Raw genomic sequence first — 26,733 nt, 5'->3', positions numbered from 1 at the left:
GGCTGTAAGTGTCCTATGCAATACCTAGCAACATGTCTTATAAATATAGCCAGGTCTGTAAGTTACCTATACACTACCTAGGAACATGTCTAATAAATATAGCCAGGAATGTAAGTGTCCTATGCACTAACTAGGGACAGGTCTAATAAATATAGCCAGGGATGTAACTGTCCTAAACACTACCTATTAACATGTCTAATAAATATAGCCAGGGCTGTAAGTGTCCTATACACTATCTAGGAACATGACTAATAAATATAGCCAGGGCGGATAGTGTCCTATACAGTACCTATGAACATGTCTAATAAATATAGCCAAGGATGTAAGTGTCCTATACACTTCCTAGGAATATGTCTAATAAATATAGCCAGGGATGTAGGTTTCCTATACACTACCTAGGAACATGTCTAATAAATATAGCCAGGGATGTAAGTATCCCATACACTACCTAGGAACATGTCTAAAAAATATAGCCAGGGATGTAAGTGTCCTATACACTACTTAGGAACATGTCTAATACATGTAGCCAGGTATGTAAGTGTCCTATATACTACCTAGGAACATGTCTAATAAATATAACCAGGGCTGTAAGTGTCCTATGCACTACCTAGGAAAATGTCTAATAAATATAGCCAGGGCTGTAATTGTCCTATACACTATCTAGGTACATGACTAATAAATATAGCCAGGGCTGAAGTGTTCTATACAGTACCTATGAACATGTCTAATAAATATAGCCAGGGCTGTAAGTGTCCTATCCACTACCTAGGAACAGGTCTAATAAATATTGCCAGGGATGTAAGTGTCCTATACACTACCTAGGAACATGTCTAATAAATATAGCCAGGGAGGTAAGTGTCCTATACACTACCAAGGAACATGACTAATAAATATAGCCAGGGATGTAAGTGTCCGATACACTACCTAGGAACATGTCTAATACATGTAGCCAGGGATGTAAGTGTCCTATACACTACCCAGGAACATGTCTAATAAATATAACCAGGGATGTAAGTGTCCTATACACTACCTAGCAACATGTCTAATAAATATAGCCAGGAATGTAAGTTTCCTACACACTACCTAGGAACATGTCTAATACATATAGCCAGGGCTGTAAGTGTCCTATGCACTACCTAGGAACATGTCTAATAAATATAGCCAAGGATGTAAGTGTCCTATACACTACCAAGGAACATGTCTAATAAATATAGCCAGGGCTGTAAGTGTCCTATGCACTACCTAGGAACATGTCTAATAAATATAGCCAGGGATGTAAGTGTGCTATCCACTCCCTAGGAACAGGTCTAATAAATATAGCCAGGAATGTAAGTTTCCTATACACTACCTAGGAACATGTCTAATACATATAGCCAGGGCTGTAAGTGTCCTATGCACTACCTAGGAACATGTCTAATAAATATAGCCAGGGATGTAAGTGTCCTATACACTACCAAGGAACATGTCTAATAAATATAGTCAGGTGTGTAAGTGTCCTATACACTACCGAGGAACATGTCTAATAAATATAGCCAGGGAGGTAAGTGTCCTATCCACTACCTAGGAACATGTCTAATAAATATAGCCAGGGATGTAAGTTTCCTATACACTTCCTAGGAACATGTCTAATAAATATAGCCAGGGATGTAAGTGTCCTATACACTACCTAGGAACATGTCTAATAAATATAACCAGGGATGCAAGTGTCCTATACACTACCGAGGAACATGTCTAATAAATATAGCCAGGGATGTAAGTGTCCTATACACTACCTAGGAACATGTCTAACACATATAGCCAGGGCTGTAAGTGTCCTATACACTACCTAGGAACATGTATAATAAATATAGCCAGGGCTGTAAGCGTCCTATGCAGTACCTAGGAACAGGTCTAATAAATATAGCCAGGGATGTAAGTGGACTAAACACTACCTAGGAACATGTCTAATAAATATAGCCAGGGCTGTAAGTTTCCTATACACTACCAAGGAACATGTATAATAAATATAGCCAGAGCTGTAAGTGTCCTATGCACTACCTAGGAACATGTCTAATAAATATAGCCAGGGCTGTAAGTGTCCTATACACTACATAGGAACATGTCTATTAAATATAGCCAGGGCTGTAAGTGTCCGATACACTACATAGGAACATGTCTAATAAATATAGCCAGGGGTGTAAGTGTCCTATGCACTACATAGGAACATGTCTAATTAATATAGCCAGGGAGGTAAGTGTCCTATACACTTCCTAGGAACATGTCTAATAAATATAGCCATGGATGTAAGTGTCCTATGCAGTACCTAGGAACATGTCTAATAAATATAAATAGGGCTGTAAGTGCCTATACTCTACATGTCTAATAAATATAGCCAGGGCTGTAAGTGTCCTTTACACTTCCTAGGAACATGTCTAATAAATATAGCCATGGATGTAAGTGTCCTATGCACTACCTAGGAACATGTGTAATAAAAATAACCAGGGCTGTAAGTGTCCTATACAATACATGTCTAATAAATATAGCCAGGGATATAAGTGTCCTATACAATACCTAGGAACATGTCTAATACATATAGGCAGGGCTGTAAGTGTCCTATACAGTACCTAGGAACATATCTAATAAATATTTCCAGGGCTGTAAGCATCCTATGCACTACCAAGGAACAGGTCTAATAAATATAGCCAGGGCTGTAAGTGTCCTATACACTACCTAGGAGCATGTCTAATAAATATAACCAGGGCTGTAAGTGTCCTATGCACTACCTAGGAACATGTCTAATAAATATAGCCTGGGCTGTAAGTGTCCTATGCACTACCTAGGAACATGTCTAATAAATATAGCCAGGGCTGTAAGTGTCCTATGCAATACCTAGCAACATGTCTTATAAATATAGCCAGGTCTGTAAGTTACCTATACACTACCTAGGAACATGTCTAATAAATATAGCCAGGAATGTAAGTGTCCTATGCACTAACTATGCACAGGTCTAATAATTATAGCCAGGGATGTAACTGTCCTAAACACTACCTAGGAACATGTCTAATAAATATAGCCAGGGCTGTAAGTGTACTATACAATATCTAGGAACATGACTAATAAATATAGCCAGGGCGGATAGTGTCCTATACAGTACCTATGAACATGTCTAATAAATATAGCCAAGGATGTAAGTGTCCTATACACTTCCTAGGAATATGTCTAATAAATATAGCCAGGGATGTAGGTTTCCTATACACTACATAGTAACATGTCTAATAAATATAGCCAGGGCTGTAAGTGTCCGATACACTACATAGGAACATGTCTAATAAATATAGCCAGGGGTGTAAGTGTCGTATGCACTACATAGGAACATGTCTAATTAATATAGCCAGGGAGGTAGGTGTCCTATACACTTCCTAGGAACAAGTCTAATAAATATAGCCATGGATGTAAGTGTCCTATGTACTACCTAGGAACATGTCTAATAAATATAAATAGGGCTGTAAGTGCCTATACACTACATGTCTAATAAATATAGCCAGGGCTTTAAGTGTCCTATACACTTCCTAGGAACATGTCTAATAAATATAGCCATGGATGTAAGTGTCCTATGCACTACCTAGGAACATGTGTAATAAAAATAACCAGGGCTGTAAGTGTCCTATACAATACATGTCTAATAAATATAGCCAGGGATATAAGTGTCCTATACAATACCTCGGTACATGTCTAATACATATAGCCAGGGCTGTAAGTGTCCTATACAGTACCTAGGAACATATCTAATAAATATTTCCAGGGCTGTAAGCATCCTATGCACTACCAAGGAACAGGTCTAATAAATATAGCCAGGGCTGTAAGTGTCCTATACACTACCTAGGAGCATGTCTAATAAATATAACCAGGGCTGTAAGTGTCCTATGCACTACCTAGGAACATGTCTAATAAATATACCCTGGGCTGTAAGTGTCCTATACACTACCTAGGAACATGTCTAATAAATATAGCCAGGGATGTAAGTGTCCTATACACTACCTAGGAACATGTCTAATAAATATAGCCTGGGCTGTAAGTGTCCTATGCACTACCTAGGAACATGTCTAATAAATATAGCCAGGGCTGTAAGTGTCCAATGCACTACCTAGAAACATGTCTAATAAATATAGCCAGGGCTGTAAGTGTCCTATGCAATACCTAGCAACATGTCTTATAAATATAGCCAGGTCTGTAAGTTACCTATACACTACCTAGGAACATGTCTAATAAATATAGCCAGGAATGTAAGTGTCCTATGCACTAACTATGCACAGGTCTAATAATTATAGCCAGGGATGTAACTGTCCTAAACACTACCTAGGAACATGTCTAATAAATATAGCCAGGGCTGTAAGTGTCCTATACAATATCTAGGAACATGACTAATAAATATAGCCAGGGCGGATAGTGTCCTATACAGTACCTATGAACATGTCTAATAAATATAGCCAAGGATGTAAGTGTCCTATACACTTCCTAGGAATATGTCTAATAAATATAGCCAGGGATGTAGGTTTCCTATACACTACATAGTAACATGTCTAATAAATATAGCCAGGGCTGTAAGTGTCCGATACACTACATAGGAACATGTCTAATAAATATAGCCAGGGGTGTAAGTGTCGTATGCACTACATAGGAACATGTCTAATTAATATAGCCAGGGAGGTAGGTGTCCTATACACTTCCTAGGAACAAGTCTAATAAATATAGCCATGGATGTAAGTGTCCTATGTACTACCTAGGAACATGTCTAATAAATATAAATAGGGCTGTAAGTGCCTATACACTACATGTCTAATAAATATAGCCAGGGCTTTAAGTGTCCTATACACTTCCTAGGAACATGTCTAATAAATATAGCCATGGATGTAAGTGTCCTATGCACTACCTAGGAACATGTGTAATAAAAATATCCAGGGCTGTAAGTGTCCTATACAATACATGTCTAATAAATATAGCCAGGGATATAAGTGTCCTATACAATACCTCGGAACATGTCTAATACATATAGCCAGGGCTGTAAGTGTCCTATACAGTACCTAGGAACATATCTAATAAATATTTCCAGGGCTGTAAGCATCCTATGCACTACCAAGGAACAGGTCTAATAAATATAGCCAGGGCTGTAAGTGTCCTATACACTACCTAGGAGCATGTCTAATAAATATAACCAGGGCTGTAAGTGTCCTATGCACTACCTAGGAACATGTCTAATAAATATACCCTGGGCTGTAAGTGTCCTATACACTACCTAGGAACATGTCTAATAAATATAGCCAGGGATGTAAGTGTCCTATACACTACCTAGGAACATGTCTAATAAATATAGCCAGGAATGTAAGTGTCCTATACACTACCTAGGAACATGTCTAATACATATAGCCAGGGCTGTAAGTGTCCTATGTACTACCTAGGAACATGTCTTATAAATATAGCCAGGGCTGTAAGCATCCAATGCAGTACCTAGGAACAGGTCTAATAAATATAGCCAGGGCTGTAAGTGTCCTATACACTACCTGGGAACATGTCTAATAAATATAGCCAGGGATGTAAGTGTCCTATGCACTACCAAGGAACATGTCTAATAAATATAGCCTGGGCTGTAAGTGTCCTATGCACTACCTAGGAACATGTCTAATAAATATAGCCAGGGCTGTAAGTGTCCAATGCACTACCTAGAAACATGTCTAATAAATATAGCCAGGGCTGTAAGTGTCCTATACAGTACCTATGAACATGTCTAATAAATATAGCCAAGGATGTAAGTGTCCTATACACTTCCTAGGAATATGTCTAATAAATATAGCCAGGGATGTAGGTTTCCTATACACTACATAGTAACATGTCTAATAAATATAGCCAGGGCTGTAAGTGTCCGATACACTACATAGGAACATGTCTAATAAATATAGCCAGGGGTGTAAGTGTCGTATGCACTACATAGGAACATGTCTAATTAATATAGCCAGGGAGGTAGGTGTCCTATACACTTCCTAGGAACAAGTCTAATAAATATAGCCATGGATGTAAGTGTCCTATGTACTACCTAGGAACATGTCTAATAAATATAAATAGGGCTGTAAGTGCCTATACACTACATGTCTAATAAATATAGCCAGGGCTTTAAGTGTCCTATACACTTCCTAGGAACATGTCTAATAAATATAGCCATGGATGTAAGTGTCCTATGCACTACCTAGGAACATGTGTAATAAAAATATCCAGGGCTGTAAGTGTCCTATACAATACATGTCTAATAAATATAGCCAGGGATATAAGTGTCCTATACAATACCTCGGAACATGTCTAATACATATAGCCAGGGCTGTAAGTGTCCTATACAGTACCTAGGAACATATCTAATAAATATTTCCAGGGCTGTAAGCATCCTATGCACTACCAAGGAACAGGTCTAATAAATATAGCCAGGGCTGTAAGTGTCCTATACACTACCTAGGAGCATGTCTAATAAATATAACCAGGGCTGTAAGTGTCCTATGCACTACCTAGGAACATGTCTAATAAATATACCCTGGGCTGTAAGTGTCCTATACACTACCTAGGAACATGTCTAATAAATATAGCCAGGGATGTAAGTGTCCTATACACTACCTAGGAACATGTCTAATAAATATAGCCAGGAATGTAAGTGTCCTATACACTACCTAGGAACATGTCTAATACATATAGCCAGGGCTGTAAGTGTCCTATGTACTACCTAGGAACATGTCTTATAAATATAGCCAGGGCTGTAAGCATCCAATGCAGTACCTAGGAACAGGTCTAATAAATATAGCCAGGGCTGTAAGTGTCCTATACACTACCTGGGAACATGTCTAATAAATATAGCCAGGGATGTAAGTGTCCTATGCACTACCAAGGAACATGTCTAATAAATATAGCCTGGGCTGTAAGTGTCCTATGCACTACCTAGGAACATGTCTAATAAATATAGCCAGGGCTGTAAGTGTCCAATGCACTACCTAGAAACATGTCTAATAAATATAGCCAGGGCTGTAAGTGTCCTATGCAATACCTAGCAACATGTCTTATAAATATAGCCAGGTCTGTAAGTTACCTATACACTACCTAGGAACATGTCTAATAAATATAGCCAGGAATGTAAGTGTCCTATGCACTAACTAGGGACAGGTCTAATAAATATAGCCAGGGATGTAACTGTCCTAAACACTACCTATTAACATGTCTAATAAATATAGCCAGGGCTGTAAGTGTCCTATACACTATCTAGGAACATGACTAATAAATATAGCCAGGGCGGATAGTGTCCTATACAGTACCTATGAACATGTCTAATAAATATAGCCAAGGATGTAAGTGTCCTATACACTTCCTAGGAATATGTCTAATAAATATAGCCAGGGATGTAGGTTTCCTATACACTACCTAGGAACATGTCTAATAAATATAGCCAGGGATGTAAGTATCCCATACACTACCTAGGAACATGTCTAAAAAATATAGCCAGGGATGTAAGTGTCCTATACACTACTTAGGAACATGTCTAATACATGTAGCCAGGTATGTAAGTGTCCTATATACTACCTAGGAACATGTCTAATAAATATAACCAGGGCTGTAAGTGTCCTATGCACTACCTAGGAAAATGTCTAATAAATATAGCCAGGGCTGTAAGTGTCCTATACACTATCTAGGTACGTGACTAATAAATATAGCCAGGGCTGAAAGTGTTCTATACAGTACCTATGAACATGTCTAATAAATATAGCCAGGGCTGTAAGTGTCCTGTCCACTACCTAGGAACAGGTCTAATAAATATAGCCAGGGATGTAAGTGTCCTATACACTACCTAGTAACATGTCTAATAAATATAGCCAGGGAGGTAAGTGTCCTATACACTACCAAGGAACATGACTAATAAATATAGCCAGGGATGTAAGTGTCCGATACACTACCTAGGAATATGTCTAATACATGTAGCCAGGGATGTAAGTGTCCTATACACTACCTAGGAACATGTCTAATAAATATAACCAGGGATGTAAGTGTCCTATACACTACCTAGCAACATGTCTAATAAATATAGCCAGGAATGTAAGTTTCCTACACACTACCTAGGAACATGTCTAATACATATAGCCAGGGCTGTAAGTGTCCTATGCACTACCTAGGAACATGTCTAATAAATATAGCCAAGGATGTAAGTGTCCTATACACTACCAAGGAACATGGCTAATAAATATAGCCAGGGCTGTAAGTGTCCTATGCACTACCTAGGAACATGTCTAATAAATATAGCCAGGGATGTAAGTGTGCTATCCACTCCCTAGGAACAGGTCTAACAAATATAGCCAGGAATGTAAGTTTCCTATACACTACCTAGGAACATGTCTAATACATATAGCCAGGGCTGTAAGTGTCCTATGCACTACCTAGGAACATGTCTAATAAATATAGCCAGGGATGTAAGTGTCCTATACACTACCAAGGAACATGTCTAATAAATATAGTCAGGTGTGTAAGTGTCCTATACACTACCGAGGAACATGTCTAATAAATATAGCCAGGGAGGTAAGTGTCCTATCCACTACCTAGGAACATGTCTAATAAATATAGCCAGGGATGTAAGTTTCCTATACACTTCTTAGGAACATGTCTAATAAATATAGCCAGGGATGTAAGTGTCCTATACACTACTTAGGAACATGTCTAATAAATATAGCCAGGGATGTAAGTGTCCTATACACTACCTAGGATCATGTCTAATAAATATAGTCAGGTGTGTAAGTATCCTATACACTACCGAGGAACATGTCTAATAAATATAGCCAGGGAGGTAAGTGTCCTATACACTACCTAGGAACATGTCTAATAAATATAGCCAGGGATGTAAGTTTCCTTTACACTTCCTAGGAACATGTCTAATAAATATAGCCAGGGATGTAAGTGTCCTATACACTACCTAGGAACATGTCTAATAAATATAACCAGGGATGTAAGTGTCCTATACACTACCTAGGAACATGTCTAATAAATATAGCCAGGGATGTAAGTGTCCTATACACTACCAAGGAACATGTCTAACACATATAGCCAGGGTTGTAAGTGTCCTATACACTACCAAGGAACAGGTCTAATAAATATAGCAAGGGCTGTAAGCGTCCTATGCAGTACCTAGGAACAGGTCTAATAAATATACCCAGTGCTGTAAGTGTCCTATGCACTACCTAGGAACATGTCTAATAAATATAGCCAGAGATGGAAGTGTCCTATACACTACCTAGGAACATGTCTAATAAATATAGCCAGGGATGTATGTGTCCTATACACTACCTAGGAACATGTCTAATACATGTAGCCAGCGATGTAAGTGTCCTATACACTACCTAGGAACATGTCTAATAAATGTAGCCAGGGAGGTAACTGTCCTATACACTTCCTAGGAACATGTCTAATAAATATAACCAGGGCTGTAAGTGTCCTATGCACTACCTAGGAACATGTCTAATAAATATAGCCAGGGCTGTAAGTGTCCAATGCATTACCTAGGAACATGTCTAATAAATATAGCCAATGCTGTAAGTGTCCTATGCACTACCTACCAACATGTCTAATAAATATAGCCAGGGTTGTAAGTTACATATACACTGCCTAGGAGCATGTCTAATAAATATAGCCAGGGCGGTAAGTGTCCTATGCACTACCTAGGAACATTTATAATGAATATAGCCAGGGCTGTAAGTGTCCTATGCACTACCTAGGAACATGTCTAATAAATATAGCCAGGGCTGTAAGTGTCCAATGCACTACCTAGAAACATGTCTAATAAATATAGCCAGTGCTGTAAGTGTCCTATGCACTACCTAGCAACATGTCTAATAAATATAGCCAGGTCTGTAAGTTACCTATACACTACCTAGGAACATGTCTAATAAATATAGCCAGGAATGTAAGTGTCCTATGCACTAACTAGGGACAGGTCTAATAAATATAGCCAGGGATGTAACTGTCTTAAACACTACCTAGGAACATGTCTAATAAATATAGCCAGGGCTGTAAGTGTCCTTTACACTATCTAGGAACATGACTAATAAATATAGCCAGGGCTGATAGTGTCCTATACAGTACCTATGAAAATGTCTAATAAATATAGACAAGGATGTAAGTGTCCTATACACTTCCTAGGAACATGTCTAATAAATATAGCCAGGGATGTAGGTTTCCTATACACTACCTAGGAACATGTCTAATAAATATAGCCAGGGATGTAAGTATCCCATACACTACCAAGGAACATGACTAATAAATATAGCCAGGGATGTAAGTGTCCTATACACTACCTAGGAACATGTCTAATACATGGAGCCAGGGATGTAAGTGTCCTATACACTACCTAGGAACATGTCTAAAAAATATAACCAGGGATGTAAGTGTCCTATACACTACCTAGCAACATGTCTAATAAATATAGCCAGGAATGTAAGTTTCCTACACACTACCTAGGAACATGTCTAATACATATAGCCAGGGCTGTAAGTGTCCTATGCACTACCTAGGAACATGTCTAATAAATATAGCCAAGGATGTAAGTGTCCTATACACTACCAAGGAACATGTCTAATAAATATAGCCAGGGCTGTAAGTGTCCTATGCACTAGCTAGGAACATGTCTAATAAATATAGCCAGGGATTTAAGTGTCCTATCCACTACCTAGGAACAGGTCTAATAAATATAGCCAGGAATGTAAGTTTCCTATACACTACCTAGGAACATGTCTAATACATATAGCCAGGGCTGTAAGTGTCCTATGCACTACCTAGGAACAGGTCTAATAAATATAGCCAGGGATGTAAGTGTCCTATACACTACCTAGGATCATGTCTAATAAATATAGTCAGGTGTGTAAGTGTCCTATACACTACCTAGGAACATGCCTAATAAATGTAGCCAGGGAGGTAAGTGTCCTATACACTTCCTAGGAACATGTCTAATAAATATAGCCATGGATATAAGTGTCCTATACACTACCGAGGAACATGTCTAATAAATATAACCAGGGCTGTAAGTGTCCTATGCACTACCTAGGAACATGTCTAATAAATATAGCCAGGGCTGTAAGTGTCCTATGCACTACCTAGCAACATGTTTAATAAATATAGCCAGGGCTGTAAGTTACCTATACACTACCTAGGAACATGTCTAATAAATATAGTCAGGGCTGTAAGTGTCCTATGCACTACCTAGGAACATTTCTAATAAATATAGCCAGGCTGTAAGTGTCCTATACACTACCTAGGAACATGTCTAATAAATATAGCCAGGGATGTAAGTGTCCCATACACTACCTAGGAACATGTCTAAAAATATAGCCAGGGATGTAAGTGTCCTATACACTACCTAGGAACATGTCTAATACATGTAGCCAGCGATGTAAGTGTCCTATACACTACCTAGGAACATGTCTAATAAATGTAGCCAGGGAGGTAACTGTCCTATACACTTCCTAGGAACATGTCTAATAAATAAAACCAGGGCTGTAAGTGTCCTATGCACTACCTAGGAACATGTCTAATAAATATAGCCAGGGTTGTAAGTGTCCAATGCACTACCTAGGAACATGTCTAATAAATTTAGCCAGTGCTGTAAGTGTCCTATGCACTACCTACCAACATGTCTAATAAATATAGCCAGGGCTGTAAGTTACCTATACACTACCTAGGAGCATGTCTAATAAATAAAGCCAGGGCTGTAAGTGTCCTATGCACTACCTAGGAACATTTATAATAAATATAGCCAGTGCTGTAAGTGTCCTATGCACTACCTAGGAACTTGTCTAATAAATAAATAAAGCCAGGGCTGTTAGCATCCAATGCACTACCTAGGAACATGTCTAATAAATATAGCCAGGGATGTAAGGGTCCTATGCACTACCTAGGAACATGTCTAATTAATATAACCAGGGCTGTAAGTGTCCTTTGCACTACCTAGGAACATGTCTAATAAATATAGCCAGGGCTGTAGGTGTCCTTCACATTACCTAGGAACATGTCTAATAAATATAGCCAGGGCTGTAAGTGTCCTATCCACTACGTAGGAACATGTCTAATAAATATAGCCAGGGATGTAGTGTCCTATACACTATCTAGGAACATGTCTAATAAATATAGCCAGGGAGGTAAGTGTCCTATACACTTCTTAGGAACATGTCTAATAAATATAGCCAGGGATGTAAGTGTCCTATACACTACCTAGGAACATGTCTAATAAATATAGCCAGGGCTGTAAGCATCCTATGCAGTACCTAGGAACATGTCTAATAAATATAGCCAGGGAGGTAAGTGTCCTATACACTTCTTAGGAACATGTCTAATAAATATAGCCAGGGATGTAAGTGTCCTATACACTACCTAGGAACATGTCTAATAAATATAGCCAGGGCTGTAAGCATCCTATGCAGTACCTAGGAACATGTCTAATAAATATAGCCAGGGAGGTAAGTGTCCTATACACTTCTTAGGAACATGTCTAATAAATATAGCCAGGGATGTAAGTGTCCTATACACTACCTAGGAACATGTCTAATAAATATAGCCAGGGCTGTAAGCATCCTATGCAGTACCTAGGAACATGTCTAATAAATATAGCCAGGGAGGTAAGTGTCCTATACACTTCTTAGGAACATGTCTAATAAATATAGCCAGGAATGTAAGTATCCTATACACTACCTAGGAACATGTCTAATAAATATTTCCAGGGCTGTAAGCGTCCTATACACTACCTAGAAACATGACTACCACAGCCATGTTCAGGGAGCAGTATAGGAAAATGTTTATAACAATTCTATTTACCTTTACTTTCCTTTATCATATTTTGGGCCTATTATTAACACCATCTATTAAATGTGGTCAATTGAGGTTTGCTCCATTTTTGGGTATTGTAGCTATTTAGCAATGGTTAACAAAGCAGATAAATTAGATATCTACTTCATTCCCTATGTTAAGGATCACAAAAGCAGCCATATGACTGCCGGGACACAAAGACACCGCTGGAGATATCAGGAGCAGGTAAGTCACAGCTGGGCCTGGATGATATGTTGACAATATGAATCATGGGCTTTGTACTTCAATAAGTAGAGACCCACAATCCCTCTATTTCTGCTATATACAAGGAGTGATCTATAATATAAGATATTCTATTCCTTCTGATGGATCATGCTCCCACATGTTAAAGAGATAACATCACATCTGATCGCTTAAATAATATAGATATAGATAAATAACAGAGTTTGCACATAGAGGGCCCGACTCAGAGATACACGCAATGCCGATGTTAGCATGCACACAAAATTCAGAAAACCCTACCACGCATGTGTTCCAGTGATTGTACGGTGTTGTTTATGGGAGTGCTGGCATTAGAAATGGTGAGGTAAATACATTGGCGTTCCTGGGTGGCCTAAAATGTATGCAAGAAGAGGTTGTCTCATGGGCATGTTATGGGGGTGCCACAGGTGTGTCAGTGAAAGCAGCTACTGTACAGTCTCAGACACAGAGCCGCCAAGGCCATGTTCTGACAAATTTCAGGAGACCCTGCGCCTGCCAGAGGCTGTTGGGCTGGTGGTGCACAAGATGATGCATCAATGGTTAAGTGTTCAAAACCACCAGTAGAGTTGTACCATCCACGAGCATTGATAATATTTTCCAAGGGCTTGCATACTCCAGCGTACGCTATTACACAAGGGGATTGCTCAAACTAGCATTTGCATATTAACATGGCAGCGATTCTGCAACAAGTCCCAGGCACCACTGCAATTGTGTGCACCACTGCATCAGGACCAGAGTAATATCACTTGCATTTGAAAAAAACAAACAAACATTACATCTGCTTATTTTTCCCTACTGCAAATATGTATTAATGAATGGTCAAACACAGCAGCATGAAAATGTAGATATGCCTGCAGAGTTACTAGCACATCATTTAAATGAAAAAGTATGTATTGCAGGCATCTTTTTGTTATGCAAATGCTCCTAAAATCATCCCCAACTTCCAATGGTTCTTCTCCGGTTTGATATTTTCACTGGCATGGAGAAAAAAAAAACTCAGATTGTACAGTAATTGAGTCTGAACGGAGTCTCTTATGTTGGAGCATTTGACTTTTGTTTAGTAATTTACCGTATCTGGTTCATCAAAATCAAGAGTATCTACCATTTGAAATTATTGATTTGCTTAGATCTCTTTCAGTCTCTTCACAGCTAATTAACTGTCAACATCATTTGGAAGTCATTTTTACATTCAGCTGTGCAGTGACACTCGCAAATCACACCCTGTGGACTTTGTGTTTCCAATAGATGCCTGCCAAATTACTGCGAGCACGGAGGAGAGTGTTCCCAGACTTGGAGCACATTTCACTGTGACTGTGAGGACACGGGTTACGCTGACGCCACGTGTCATAGCTGTAAGTACAGTGTTTGTTTAAGTGAAGGTATACTTAGAGGAACCAATGCTAATATATTATTCAACTATCATTAGCATCTATTCTCAAGCACAGGTTGCATGGGTGAGGGACTGTGACTAGGAGTCACTGGGCAAGCATTTGGAAGGGCACACACTAAGGTTTAGCAGGACTAACTAACCCCAGCAAGGCCCTTATGGCTTTCCCATGTATGCTGCTTGGAATAAATGCCATTAATAACTGAATCAAAATTAAATATATCTTGATTTTCTCAGAACGATCTTGGATTTTGCCTAAGGCTGTGACTATAATGATGCAATGTGTCAGACAGCAAGTAAAATGTTATAATGTGGCAGCATACATTAGTGGTATTCATCTTGTCAATGGATTTAATCCTGCTAAAAATGTTCTCAATTCATAGAAGATTGTGAAAGGAATGAGAAGGGCACCCTTTAATTTACTGCCTCATGCAACCGAAAAGCTACCAAACCCCCCTCCCTGATTGTGTCAGTGCTAATCATTGCAATAAATGTTTATTTTGCCCACAACTCAGACATGATATACTGGAAATGCTGCTCATCACTGTCCCATATGCTGGACATCACTAGTCCATATGGTGATTATCACTAGGTCATATTCTGGACAACACTAGTCATAAACTGGATATCACTAGTCCGTATACTGACCATCACTACTCCATATGCTGGACTTCCATATGCTCGACATCACTAGTCCATATGGTTATCATCACTAGGTCATATTCTGGACATCACTAGTCATATGTTGGATATCACTAGTCCATATGGTGATCATCACTAGTTCATATTCTGGACATCACTAGTTCATATACTGACCACCACTACTCCATATGCTGGTCTTCCATATGCTGGACATCACTAGTCCATATGGTGATCATTATTAGTCTATATGCTGTTTATGCATATTAGTCAAAAATTATTGGTGCACATTCTAAATTTGCTATATATTAAATTAGGATTTTTGCAACTGATACGGAAAGTATTGAGTAATGGCCCCCATACACTAGTGATTGATTGATTGTCACGTTCCTGCGATCCGCAGATGCCTGGTTGCAGGATTGGTGAAATCCAACATACTAGATTTCACTGATTTGACGATCACGATTAAAATATGATCGTGATTTGCAAATTGGTGAAATTTAACATGGAAATTTCACCGTCACTCTGATGGATCATGGAACATCGATGGCCGCTGGTCTGCATTTCTGACCAGCAGATCGGTGTTTCTGATCCGAACGCAGGATTGTGAAACCTGTCGGTAGGTATTTGGGGGCCTTAAAATTAAATCCAAATAAATATTTCAAATGCCACTCAATTTGTTAAGTCACTCCACCTGTGCATGAAAGTAGAGAATCACTTGTTGATAATTTTGCTATTTTATTTTACTGCCTATTGTATGTTGTCACAAAAGTCTGTTTACTCACAAATTCATTTTAAAAGTTGCTCACTAAACACTGCAATATTTTGGTAAAGGCCCATGCAAGTCACTAACTTCAATCAGTATATATACAGTAAATTCCTTGAGAAAGGTACCCAAGCACTGAAACAGCTGTCGGGTGATGGAAGGAGTGTCTCCCTTATATATATGAAGCTGCCTATGCTAAGTATTACTTGCAACATGTAATTAATACATAAATAAAATGGCTTTTTTTGTTCACTTTGAAAAGGTGATATTAAATGCTTTTAGACAAAGATTGGAGTGCTGGTCTCCTCCCCTTTTTGAGCCCCTGGTGGATTAAGGATGGACGGTAGTTTATATATAGTGAGTCCTGGTCAGTGATGTTTGGCAGTATTTGAAAGGGCAGTTGGTGTGGCTCCCCTGTTTGAATTTTGGACTGTGCTGCAGCCCCACCTCTTGAGCTGCCACTGTATATAAGTATATATATATATAGATAGATAGATAGATAGAGAGAGAGAGAGAGAGAGAGAGAGAGAGAGAGAGAGAGAGAGAGAGAAAGAGAGAGAGAGAGAGAGAGAGAGAGAGAGAGAGAGAGAGAGAAAGAGAGGTGATTACTATAATGCATTTAAAGTAGTTATTGCTTATGCTTGCTATGCAGTTTCACCAGTGGACCATGCAGTTAATGAAACTAACAATGATGCACTGATACGTTGAGTATTATGTCATTTTTTTTTTATTTATCAAACTTAAGGCCCAATTCAGAGGTGGATGCAGAACCATAAGACGGACCATCTCTATGCATGCGCTAAGACACCTCCCTGTTATCGCCCAGCAACGCCCACTATATTTTCAGTATGCGTGTACCTGAAATGACAATCGAAAAGCATGCACAGTAATAAACAATTGCTCCACTACATCTGACATCAGCAGTGCATACACCTCTAAATCATGCTCATAATGTGTGTACTGTACAATAAAAGAAATATACAGCATGTGAACTGAACAGGTGGTTAGGACCCTGCTACACTCATTCTTTCAAATGGGGTACAGGATATAAAAATAAACCAAGCGTTCTACAGTAAATAATTGTACATTATATAACAGTGATATTAAAATATGTATTTTCTTATATGGAAAATGTGCCCTTTCACAAGACTGCTGACCCACAGCTATAATTTTCATCAGGAACTAATTAAATTCTTCTGGCTGGCATGCCAAAACAGTTGACATTTTTAATATTAAAATTAATCATTTTCGCTAAAAATTAAGCAGCTTTCACAAGAAATAAATATAGAAAAATAATTATACACAATTTCCTCCCACAGAGTAATTAATCTGGTAGTACACACTTCAAAACAAACACAAAAGAAAGTGTAACAAGTGTTACCCAATTATAACTCCTATAATAGTTTATTGGACAGATGAGACCTTGAGTAAACTGGAAGATTTCAGGTGCTGAATATACAGCAGCCTCAGGATATGAAATCACATCTAAAAAACCTTTCAGCTGTTAATTATAACTGTGACTTGGAGCATTAATAAACTTGTTAGAAGAAAAAGTATTTCACCGTGTTTCAACTTGCAATGTGTTAGGAAAAAAAGATTTAGATAAGTCACAAGTAATGATCTTTTTATTAAAGTAGATTACAACCAGCTTTATTTGGCTTTAAATCCTGGAAACTGTTTTCATATCAGTGTCTAGTTTCCTTATGATCACATTCAGGCCTTTTTTTGATCACATCTGATTTTGGAGGTGTACTTAGACAATGGGCAAAATTTACTAAGAGGCGGGTTGTAAACCCCTGCGGTTTTGGTGGCAGTTTGACAGCGGTTTCTATTCTGTTCTAAACATCGGGGGTTTGGTGGCGGTTTTGCAGTAGTTTCTAAATTACAGCCCTTTTCTATTCTATTCTAAAATGTGTTTTGACGGAGGTTTTGCAGTGGTTTTGGCCTTAGTAAATCTACAGATAGCAAAACCGCCACGGTTTAGAACCGTCCGCTTAGTAAATTTTGGCTAATGTCTGCTTGGTGCAGTAAAGAGCTTAACGTGGACCAGTCATTCACACATTCCCCTTCTCTATACCAGTATTGGCCAGTGCACTGCTTGCATTGCTGAGCCTCACAGCAAAACTTAGGCAAGGGTCCAGCTTCCCAGATCCACCACTCTGCCGGAAAACAGCAGAATAGTTGTCTTTTCTTAGCATGTGTGTCCAGCTCAAGCACCTCTTAGAAAAAAAAAGACTCTTGTCTTATGAGAGGGTAGGGGAGGAGGAAGCAGGGACTTTGGGTAAGGGAGTACCCAGCATTGCCAGGACCCCCTCACTCATAACAAGGCCCTGGAGCAGCTGCACCATTGTTCCACCAAGGTACAAACTTACAAATTTGACCCCTTTTGCTTGGTAGAAAATGCTGTGCTCTTAAACTTTCAACTTAATTTACCATTGCAGTTACCTGCGCTGCATTAATTAATTGAGTTAATGTTAATTAATTAATTCAGCATAGATAACTGTTATAGTAAAATTAGAAATTAATTTGGGATGGAAGGAGTCCCATTGGGGCATCTACCATCTTCCTTCAGACAGTTCCCACCACCGTCATTGCTGCCTCAGTTGGTAAATGGTATAGTGAGCACTGCAGATTTATTGAGAAATCTGATTGATAGCAGTAGTTGTGAGTGTCCCACACCTGGGAACTCTGTCATTATGGGGACAAATTACTGTAGTTCTAAGGTTCTCAGGTTGTAAAAATTGTTTAGTGACCATTGCGAAAGTACATCCAAGTCACTGACTTGAATCAATACATAAACTGCCTTTACGACAGCAATATATGGCACAGCAAAGTGTTTTCCACGCTTCTTTTTGCTTACACATCAATATGGAAAGTAGAGTAAGCCAATTTAAGCTCTGTTATCTTGAAATTGACTTTAATTTGATACAGTTTTATCATTTATATATTATTTATCTTATTTACTAACATTTATATAGTGCACACATATCACACAGATGTCAGCGCTGTAAGGTATAAATGCTAACCATTGTGCCACCATGCTTGGCTTTTACATCATTTCCCTTGTTGATTTTACACTGCATATATTGCATCTAGGATCCCCTTGTCACCACAAATATGGTTCCATTTCCAAAATTGTAATAAAAATCCACTTTTATGACTTAAGAATAATGAAGAATGCTAGTTAACATCACATATTCACATATCACATATTCTTCAACTTTTAATTCATTCTTTTTAACATTAAAGCAAGTGGAAGCAGTAGCTGAACTAGTAGTGGGCCCAGGTACAGTAATTTACTTTGCCTCCACTTCATACATACATGCCTACTCTCCCTGGAGCCTCCAAATATTTCAGGTAGACCCCAGCACCTCCGGAAGAGTAGCCACTTCTCCCGCATTCTGCCCAGTGGCCAGAATGGGGAGAATCTTACCATGATTCCGCGAAAAAGTCAGGAGGTGATGGAGCTTATTGAATTGATTATATAATAATAGCATTATTTGGCTCCACCCCTATTCAAATATCTGTAATTCCTGGCATTTTGTTGTGAGGGGTCGGGGCTTGAGGGCGCAATCGTCTGGCTTGACCCCCATCACTGCCCACCTGCATCTAGGGATAGAGTCTTCTCCCAGACAGAAGACTTCAAATGTCTGTAAGTATGCTCCACTTCCTTCCCTCCAACACTGCAAATTAGGGTCTTTTTGCTTTTCTAATAAGGGGGCGTGGCCTCATGGGAAAGGGGCGTGACTTTGAAGCATACAGTGTATAAGTGCCTGTGTCACTGCTCCAGTCACAGAATCACATACTGGATGCATCACAGTGCCCACCATATTATGCAGAGAGCATAGCAGTGACTGTCTGCCAGACAATGCAAGGAGCATTTCAGTGAGCTCCATACAACATAGAAAGTATCACAGTGACTGCCATATACGGCAAAGAGTGTCGCAGAGACTGTCATATAATACAGAGACTATCAGTGCACCCTATATAATGCAGAAAGCATTGCAATGACTGCCATGTAATGCAGAATGTTGCAGTGCCCACCATATAATGCAGAGCATTGCAGTGACCACCATATAATACAGTGACCATCAGTGCCCATCATATAATGCATGGAGCATCACAGTGACTGTCATATAATGCAGAGAGTGTCTCAGTGCCCATCATATAATGTACAGGACATGACAGTGCCTGTCATATATTCCAGAGAGCAATGCAGTGACCACCACCATCAGTGACCCACATATAACACAAATAATATAAATACTGTACACCCCTCAAACTCACATACACATCATTTTATCAATACCCCCCACACACACACACACTTCATTAATACACCGCCCCAACCACAGACAGTGTTTGTAAAACACACACCACACCCCACTTCCAAAAAAGAAATACACCCCTACCCATTGCATAAATATACCACCCCTTAGTAAACATTAAAATATTTTCAGACCTCCACTGGCATTTACGTGTCCAGAAGGAGGATCTGAGGGGTCCCTGATGAGCTCCAAGGCACAGGAAAGGAGAGAGACAAGGCAATACTGGAGAGAAAGGGGCGGTGACTTGGGGTTAGGGGACGGGGTCTCAGGCAGGAATAGAAGGATGACTGTAGAAGAATACACAGAAAAGAGGGGGCGGGATTAGGCTGAAGGGGCAGAGTCTTGGGCAGGTATAGAAGGGAGAATGTAGAAGAATAGTGTCACTCTAGTCTAAAGTGACAGGTAGAGGATACAGAGGGATGGGCCCATCCACTTCTCCAACCAAACCGCCTCCCCCACCTTCTTTACGGCTGCAGCATACTGTAATGGGTTAGTTTGACTTATTATTAATACATGATTATATTAATAGGCTCCTCCTCATCAACTACAGATGTGGTCTCATACACTGGCTTCAATCACGCCAAACAGCTCCTATCGACGTGCCAGGTACAGGGTAACTCGGACGCACAGAGCATCTTTTTCACTCAAAATGTGCATCTTATTCACATAAATAATACAACTGGAAGCAACAAAACTACTTTGCTAGATTACATTGATCAATTTGATGTGCAACCTTTATACATTTGTGTGCAACTGAGGGCCTGATTCAATAAGGATCGCTATTGAGATCGCAGCTCCGTAATCGCACATAGGTCTGCTGCGAAAATATGCTAATGATTGCTATTGTAATGCCGTCACACTGCCAGCATAGCGACGCCCACTGCCTCCCACTACTGCTATCTCACATCCATAATACCTTCCACACCTCCATAAACATCGGTAACATTGAGTACCATCAGGCCCTCATGCAGAATTACAGCAGCCCTGAACTTACTTAGAAATTGCTAACCTCATTGCACGCAGTGAGTACTACAGCTGCGTATGCAATAGCAAAGGCTAATTATGCACGGCCATGCAACAGCATTCATATGGTCAGGCACACCTGCGTTTCTCCGATCACCCCCCCTGTCACCACCCCCAAAAATCTCACTGCCTGTCAATCATTCTGCGATGGCTCTGCATGGTCTCCGTGATCGCAATGTGATCGCATTGGTGCCTTCGCACACGCACACTGCAATGCATATGCATGCGCAGCATGCAACAATCGGCCATCTACGCACGATTTAGCAATAGCGCTCCTTAATGAATCAGGACCTGAGTCTGAATCTGTATACAAAGTGCTATGATGCAGCACCCATGGCTTTTTAACCACACCAAGGGGGTCATTCAGACCCGCTTGCGAGTTCAGGACGCTCGCAAGCGGGTCGATGTTCCCCCACTGCGCATGCGCACTATGGAGGGAGCTCCGTCGTGCGCATGCGCGAGACCTGGCGAGCGACGGGCTCTCGATCGATCCGGGTCTCGCACCAATGGGGGCGTGCTGTCGATGTTGATTGACAGCACGCCCCCTTTGGTGGGCGTGCCGGGGGCGTGCCTTCCAGACGGAGGCGTTCCCATGGGTACGCCTACCGTCTGAAGCCGGCCCCACTGACATCACTAGTGATGTCAGTGGGAGTGATTTTGGCTCTGATAGAGCCAAAATCACTCCAGGGCTTGCTGCAGCGAGACCCTACCGCAGGGTCTCCGTCGCAAGCCCGATGGTCGTGATGGTCAAGACCATCGCGACAATCATCATGGACGCTCGCATATGCTGTGGGTGGTCACCCACAGCTATGCAAGCGGCCAGGAGGCCGCTACATTTTCATGGAGGAGGGCACTGATTCAGAGCGAGCGCTCTGGTCAGAGCGTTCGGCTCTGAATCAGGCCCCAAGTTCCGTTGTGCTTCATCTGGGACTTTGTATGTGTTTAAATATAAATCATGTGCGGTTAAAGTCGCAGCCCAGAGTCACCTTTGTGTGGAGCTTTGCTGCATCTATAATGCTATTAAGACACAATTTTTTTTAAAAATAGATGGTACTCTGCACTTCTTAGTGCGGCTCAGTCGCACCAAGCGTCTTACATTATATGGCGTATAGACACTAAGGTGTATGGGGACTTATCTGTATTTCCCAATTTGCTCTCCAAATGCCTTGTGTGAATATTTGCTGTATGATCACTGATATAGACCAGACACAGTAATCACTTACAGCCCAATAGCATTATTTCACCATATGGGCATTTTAAGCCACACCCCCATTCACCACCCAAGCCATGCCCATAGTTTCTTCTAATAATCACAACTCTGAACCATGAGGCCTTGGCACTTATTGTTTTTATTCCTATTCCTTTCAATAACAACCATAAATGACCCTGTGAGTATAAGCAAAGAACCCTGTCTACTACTTCTTGTTGTGGTATTTAAAGTAAATATGGCCCAAATTGCGATTTTTATGACAACATTTTGCTTTTATCTATCATAAAAATGTAATGGAGGTCATCAGGCGGCGGCGGTTTAACCGTGAGAGACCATAAACCCTGAATGTGGTCATAATCTGCAGAGTTTGCTAAAAATATTTATCACTTTTATATTGTAAATAAATATTTTAATACCAGTATGAACACAGCTGTAACATAATGGACAGTTTTACCTTTCTACCAAAGAAATGCACCGCACCAGGATCTCATATTTATTCAGACAACAATGTGCAAATGAGTTCCAGGCAGCTCATCACACCGGTGATTGAATAATTAATTAGTTGTTACTCTATTGATATTTCAGTAAAACCCATAAGACGTGTTACATTAAAAGTGCTGCGCGGAGGCTATGAAGGCCTTGACGATGTTTAGCACTTTTTTAAGTATTTATTCAACAATGCCTGACATTTATTACCTCAACTCAAGTAATAATCATCTGTGCAGTGAATTTTTCTATCTACACACTCCCAGCTTTGTGTATAAACTGTCCCTGGTTTAATTGCTGAATCTATAATTATTTATGCATTAATTAATGGGGATTTCTGCATAATATTTTCAGAATCACTATGTTATGCTAAATTTACAGGATGGTGAGATAACTCCCTCCCCACACCAGAAGCCTAATACCACTTTTACACCAAAATTCTGTGTTTGACCCGGAGTTGGAACAGAGGCCCTGATTCAGAGCCGGACGCTCTGAAAGAGCGCTCGCTCTGAATCTGGGCGTTTTTTTTTTTTTGTGCAGCCCCCTGGCCGCCCGCATAGGTGTGACCATCCACAGCTATTGCGAGAGGCCAGGATGATGGTAAAGACCATCGCGACCATCAGGCTTGCGACGAGACCCTTGTGGTAGGGTCTCATGGCCGCAAGCCCCAGAGAGCTTCTGGCTCTAATAGAGCCGGAAGCTCTCCCACTGACATCACTTGTGATGTCAGTGGGGCCGCCCACAAACGGAAGGCGTTCGATTGGGAACGCCTCCGTTTGTGAAGCCACCCCGCCGGTCACGCCTATCAAATGGGGTGAGCTGTCAATCACCATCGACAGCTCGCCCCCTTTGGTGCGAGACCCGAAGCGACGGAGCACCTGTAGCTAGCCGGGACTCGCGCATGCGCACGACGGAGTCGGCTCCGTCATGCGCATGCCCAGTGGGCAAACATCGAACTGGTTGCGAGCGCTCAGCGTTTGCGACCGGGTCTCAATTAGGCCCAGAGTTCCAACCTGGATCAGCCCTGAAATTTCCCCAACGCTGACCCAGGATATTCCTGAGTTGGCGCCGTTCACACCGAATCCGGGCCAGCATTGACCCGGCTTTTCCGGCACTGAAGTGCACGCTAGGAGATGACGTCATTTCCAAGCGCCACTGAAGCCGGACCAATCGGCTGGCATGTGGCGCGCTCCTGATCATCGTGACCCAGAACGCGCCGTTCACACTGCAGGGTTTCATGGGTTATTCCCGTGTTAAACCCTGCAATTTACCCTTTCCCTTTTTACACCAAGGACCTACACGAGTTAACCCTGCAATAACCCATTTTTTAGCTCTGGTGTAAAAGGGGTATGTAAAAGGGGTATAACAGTTTTTAGTTGAGTTTTTTTATTTTATATCTAGATCCTGAAATGTTAATTGTCTTGATTTAGATTAAACCTGATGAAGTTCTAAATACTCCAAATTAATGATTACTAAAAGCCACCCTTTTGGTCAGTCTAGGTCACCTATTCACTTCTGGATAATACTCTGGACACAAAAAAAACAATATTTTTTCCTGATTATGACCCCTTGAGGTCCCAGGATAGATACTGGATTAGGGCCCTTCCCTGCTCTATATTTCAAAAACACAAACACATAAAATCAGATTATATTAGTGTGGCTTCCTCCATGCCCTTTGAAACGGGATGTACTGAGGATACCGGTGGCTGCTATCCTGGCTGACGAAATCCCAGCACTAAAAGCCAGACATGGGACTAAAGATAGGCATTGAAATCCCAATGACTATCATTAGCCCCATGACGAAATCCTGATACCTGGCATAACGAACGAAGGTAAGCCGGGCATCTTAGGTTCTAGCCGCGGGGGTGGGGAGGGATGGCGTTAGGAACCCCGGGGGGATTTAAGGTCAGGCACTCCCCTTGGGACGGTTGGGGTTAGGTTAGGGTAAGGGGGGGTTAGGGTTAGGTACCCACCCCCCAGGAGGGTTAGGTTTAGGGTGTGGGAAGGGGGGGTTAGGTTTAGGCACCAACGGGGTGAGATTAGAGTTAGGCACTAAGGTGGGAGGTCAGGGTTAGGCACCACTAAGGGAGGGTTAGGGTTGAGTAGGGAGAGGGGAGGATTAGGGCACTTACCACCCCTCGTCAGGATTTCCAACCATCGGTCTTCCGCTGTCGGTATTTGGCCTCCATCATCCGTAAATGGAAGAACTTCAGTATTAAAATCACTGATTTGGAATAATTTCCACAATAAAGTAATAAATAAATAAATAAAGTTAGAGCACAAACCTTTGAGAAGAATGTTGAGGGGATCCTTGCCATGCAGCCAGTGATACAGTAATGCAATAGTGAGGGCTGGGTTAGAGCAGCTCATTCCTTTACATCCTCTTCAGTTCAGGTGTAGCAGCATTGAACAATGGGGGTGATTCATTCAGGTGAAAACGCTATTGCTATTGCAGCTGCTAACATGGTAGCAGCTGTGATAGCACTAGGGGTGTGCACCGGCCACTTTTCGTGTTTTGGTTTTGGATCTGGATCTTTCTTCGTGTTTTGGATCTGGATTGGTTTTGCCAAAACCACCCTTCCGTGTTTTGGGTTCTGGGTTTTGTGTTTTGGATCTGTATTTTTTTTAAAAAAAGAACAAAAACAACTATAATCACAAATGTGTTGGTTTTTCTGCTCCTATGCTATTATTAACCTCAATAACCTTAATTTCCACTCATTTCCAATCTATTCTGAACACCTCACACCTCACAATAATGTTTTTATGTCCAAAAGGCAATGCTCAGTGACATGAGTGGGCGGCACAAACACGTGGCCCATCTAGGAGTGGCACTGCAGTGGCAGACAGGATGGCAGTTTGAAAAACTAGGCCCCAAACAGTACATAATGCAAAGAAAAAAAAGAGGTGCAAGATGGAATTGTCCTTGGAGATATGTTGTATAAACAGGACATGCACACTTTAACAAACCAATCATTTCAGCGCCAGGGTCTGCCACACGCCTGTGGCTGAAATGATTGGTTCATTTGGGCCCCCACAAAACAAACTGGCAATTAATCTGTCCCTGCACAAACTGGCTCTACGGAGGCAAGATGTCGTCCTCATCCTCCTCATCCACCGATTCCTCACCCTCTTCAGTGTTGTGTACATCCTCACAGACTATTAACTTGTCCCCGCTGGAATCCACCACCACAGGTCCCTCTGTACGTTCTGGAGGCTGGTCTCCCTGGAAGAGTTGATAATTAATTTTTATGAACATCATCTTCTCCACATTTTCTGGAAGCAACCTCCTACGCCTTTTGCTGACAAGGTTCCCGGCTGCACTAAACACTCTTTCGGAGTACACACTGGAGGGGGGGCAACTCAGGTAAAATAGAGCCAGTTTGTACGCCAAATTGCCTCTTTTTCCTGCCAGTACATTTACGGACTGTCTGACATGCCTACTTGGATACTGTCACCGATGTAATCCTTTAACAGACAGACGCACGCTTGTCGCTGCTGCTGCTTTGAGGATGCAGGTGTGGCTACAGCCCACACATTTCACAAAGACTGAAAAAAAAAGAAGAATTTTTTTATTGTTTGTGGAACGCACTTTGAGGGTTACACCACCCTTTAACAGACAGACGCACGCTTGTCACTGCTGCTTTGAGGATGCAGGTGCGGCAACAGCCCATACAATTCACAAAGACAGAAAAAAAAGAAGAATTTTTTTATTGTTTGTGGAGCGCACTTTGAGGGTTACACCACCCTTTAACAGACAGACGCACGCTTGGCGCTGCTGCTATGAGGATGC

At 40.9% G+C, this 26,733-nt stretch overlaps 1 protein-coding gene across 1 annotated transcript in view; it reads left to right on the top strand.

Annotated features, from left to right (window-relative positions):
• Positions 1-26,733, top strand: part of CNTNAP5 (contactin associated protein family member 5) — a 621,635-nt gene that overhangs the window by 399,130 nt on the left and 195,772 nt on the right. Inside the window, exon 11 of the mRNA XM_088473678.1 lies at positions 14,350-14,456. Within this exon, the coding sequence (XP_088329804.1) occupies positions 14,350-14,456 (107 nt within the window). The remainder of the gene's footprint in view (positions 1-14,349; positions 14,457-26,733) is intronic.

The sequence above is a fragment of the Taudactylus pleione genome, unplaced genomic scaffold (assembly GCF_031769625.1).
Source record: "Taudactylus pleione unplaced genomic scaffold, aTauple2 ptg000138l, whole genome shotgun sequence".
In the NCBI taxonomy this organism is placed as follows: Eukaryota; Metazoa; Chordata; class Amphibia; order Anura; family Myobatrachidae; genus Taudactylus; species Taudactylus pleione.
This window is presented reverse-complemented; position numbering and strand designations above follow the sequence as displayed.